General features: G+C 40.0%; 1 protein-coding gene across 7 annotated transcripts in view; it reads right to left on the minus strand.

The window, feature by feature from the left end:
• The window catches only part of DLG2 (discs large MAGUK scaffold protein 2), a 698848-nt gene that overhangs the window by 869 nt on the left and 695138 nt on the right, over window positions 1–2841 (minus strand). For all 7 annotated transcript variants that reach the window (XM_035897884.1, XM_035897901.1, XM_035897894.1 and 4 more), the window contains one exon: window positions 343–434. In XM_035897884.1, the coding sequence (XP_035753777.1) occupies window positions 343–434 (92 nt within the window). The remainder of the gene's footprint in view (window positions 1–342; window positions 435–2841) is intronic.

Here is a 2841-nt window from a genome sequence, read left to right on the forward strand (position 1 = left end):
TTCCCTCCCATGATCTGTAGCTTGAGTTCTTGCTTTGAGCTAGTGAGGAATTCTTTGGTCTGTACATATGCAATGATGTGACATTTGTACTGATTTAATTAAAAGCAGTTTTGGGGCAGAGAGGGAATCAAATTCATGCAAAACTATTCCTTCAGGGCATCAAACTTCTGAGGAGCTGAGTTCCTCAACTGCCCTTGAGTTTCAGGGAAACCATAGTCCCACGCCAGGAGTCCTTAGTGTGGGCACTCTATGCTGATATGCATTCTAGGCCAGAGACTGAGCTGATCCAGTTGTTCTGTAATAAGAGACTTGGGGAAAAACTGTTTTTTAATTAAAACATACCTGTAAAATATTCTCCAAATTCTTGTTCTAATTTAATTGCTCGATCATAGGTTTTCTTTGCTTGCTCCTCTGTAAGACGTTTATTCATTTCCCTAGAAACACAGAGGGTCATCAAAAAGTTTAGATTCTTGCTAGAACAGCTTTCTAAAAGATACATTCAGCTGAATCACAGATGGACTGAGATGGATACAAGAATCAAGTGGTCAAATTCTTCCATCATTTTCAGTATTTTAAATTTAATTTCATTCTTATGCAGCATAAATCTACATTTCCAGACTATTTCCCATTTCTCCACTAAATTTTTGTTTTGGGTTCACTACTCTACATTCCCAGACAAAATACGAGGCCCAAATCTGGTAACTGCTAACTGAGATGGACTTGTGGCATCAGGAACCCATGGGTAAGTCTGGGAGCCCGGAGGTCTCAAGGTCTGAGCACTCAGAGCACTTCTGCCTCCAGAGCTGAAGCTCCTTCAGGAACCTCTCTATCTCCCAGGCCAACAACTGGTTGTCTCAGCTGAATAAAGTTGTCCAAACTACTTCAAACGGAAGCTGGGTTTTCACTGAGGCTGGGCCTATGGAAGTGAAATCATGACTCAAGGCAGGAGTCAGCACACCAAGACTCCTAACCCCGTAGAAGGAATCCCAGAGTCATTGTAAACCCTGTAGGAAAGCCCCAGAAGGACCCAGCATGTCTTCCAGGGAGACTTCTTGGTTCAGGTCGGGTCATGAGTGCCAGATATCATGAGAAATCAAACTGAGTCTTTCCAGCAGGAAGAGTTAAGGTAAGTTATTTATTTATGTTCGCTGTTCCAGTCCTTTCCCATTAACTAGAGAGATTTCCAGCCAAGTGTGTCTTGTAGATTCTAAAACATATAGGGTACCAATAAATGTAAAAACATAGACAGTGTCAGTAACATTCTGTTATTGCCAATGTTTTGTTATTTTGTGGAGCATTTCTGTTTCAACAGAGACATTATTCAATAACTTTAAGAAATGAGTTGTCTTGCCCGTGCATGCTAAGCTTTTAATACAACTGTATACTTGCAAGGGATCAAGCTCATACTCATTCACTGCCTTACACATATATGCCTGCAGATATCCAAACTAATTAGCAATAATAAATAGAGTTTGCTTGCTCTAGCATTTTTCACGGCATGGATTCATTTTTCTTAAAACATGATGGAAATTTTCTGAGGCAACTAGGAAAGCAAAAGGAAGGAGCATCGTGTGTTCTACATAAATCTGATTTAACGCCTTGCACTGAATCATGTGATTATGTGGTAATGGACTGTATACGGTAGGACATGGGTGATGCATGTAGGAAATTATGTGCATGATGGTGCTTAAAAAAATGATCTATGAAGTGCACAACAGTATGAACTTAATACAGTTAACTCCTACCTGGCTTCTGAAAAACACCCTGTAAGGTGTCCAGGATGCAAAAAGGTGTTTCTAGAAATTGCTTAAAGCTGTCTGTCTATATAACTAACCATATAGCTCAGAATACTGCTTAGAAAAATCTCTCTGGAAGTACCAGTGCAATGCAGAAATCAGGTTTATAAAATGAAGAATAACAAAGATTTCTTTTAAAATTTATGACAGCTATTTGTGGATTATATAAATAGGTTTAATTTATGCCAATCTGTGTCATGCTACTAAAATTGTACTACTACTAATTCTATTTATTGGAAGGATTGCTATCTCATTGAGTTCAGGTGGGCTTCTCATCAGCTATGCCTACTTGAATATGTCTTTAGGTGACTGAACCAAAACTCTGTCTTCAAGTGGGGCATAGCATTGCAAATTCTTATGAAAACTTAACATTTTATCTCATCTTAAGGACACTCAGCCAATATTCTAGTGCTAACAACATCCTCCTCCTTCCAGATCTATTTCTGGTAAATTTTTGAGAAGTCTTCCTCAAGATCTTTGAATATCAGAGGAGAAAATACAAATAAAAATATAAACAAGCATTTAAAAATAGTATGTACTTTGAAATGAGTAGAAATTTGCATTGCATTTGCAGGTTTTAGACTTGTCTGGAGTATAAAACTGTGCTAGTATTCATGTGTCTGCCCATCCTGTGCCTCCAGGTGAGAGGATGGAGAAGGGGGAGGACCATGATGTCCATTTTTCATGATGAATTAAAAGTGCTGTCAAGCAATAGTCCCTTCTATTTTTTTCTTTCCTAGTCAGGGACCTGCACAGCTGGTAAATTCAAAATGCTTGCAAAGAGCTGTCCCTCCAGACACATTTTCCAGGGTTTTCCTCCTCTCCCCGTGAAGAGCTCACCCAGGTAGGCTCTTCATTACTTCCAGCTCTCATCCCTATGATCCTGCCACTGACCCCCTTCTTCTAGAGAGAGAGGCTGATTGAGAGGTACCAACAGGAACCCCTCTGGGATTAAACCTGTGAGGTGGAGTCATGTAGAGGTGGGGAAGGAAGGAAGGAAGGAAGGAAGGAAGGAAGGAAGGAAGGAAGGAAGGAAGGAAGGAAG

This window comes from Egretta garzetta, unplaced genomic scaffold (genome assembly GCF_000687185.1).
Source record: "Egretta garzetta isolate BGI_Z169 unplaced genomic scaffold, ASM68718v1 scaffold20, whole genome shotgun sequence".
Classification (NCBI taxonomy): domain Eukaryota; kingdom Metazoa; phylum Chordata; class Aves; order Pelecaniformes; family Ardeidae; genus Egretta; species Egretta garzetta.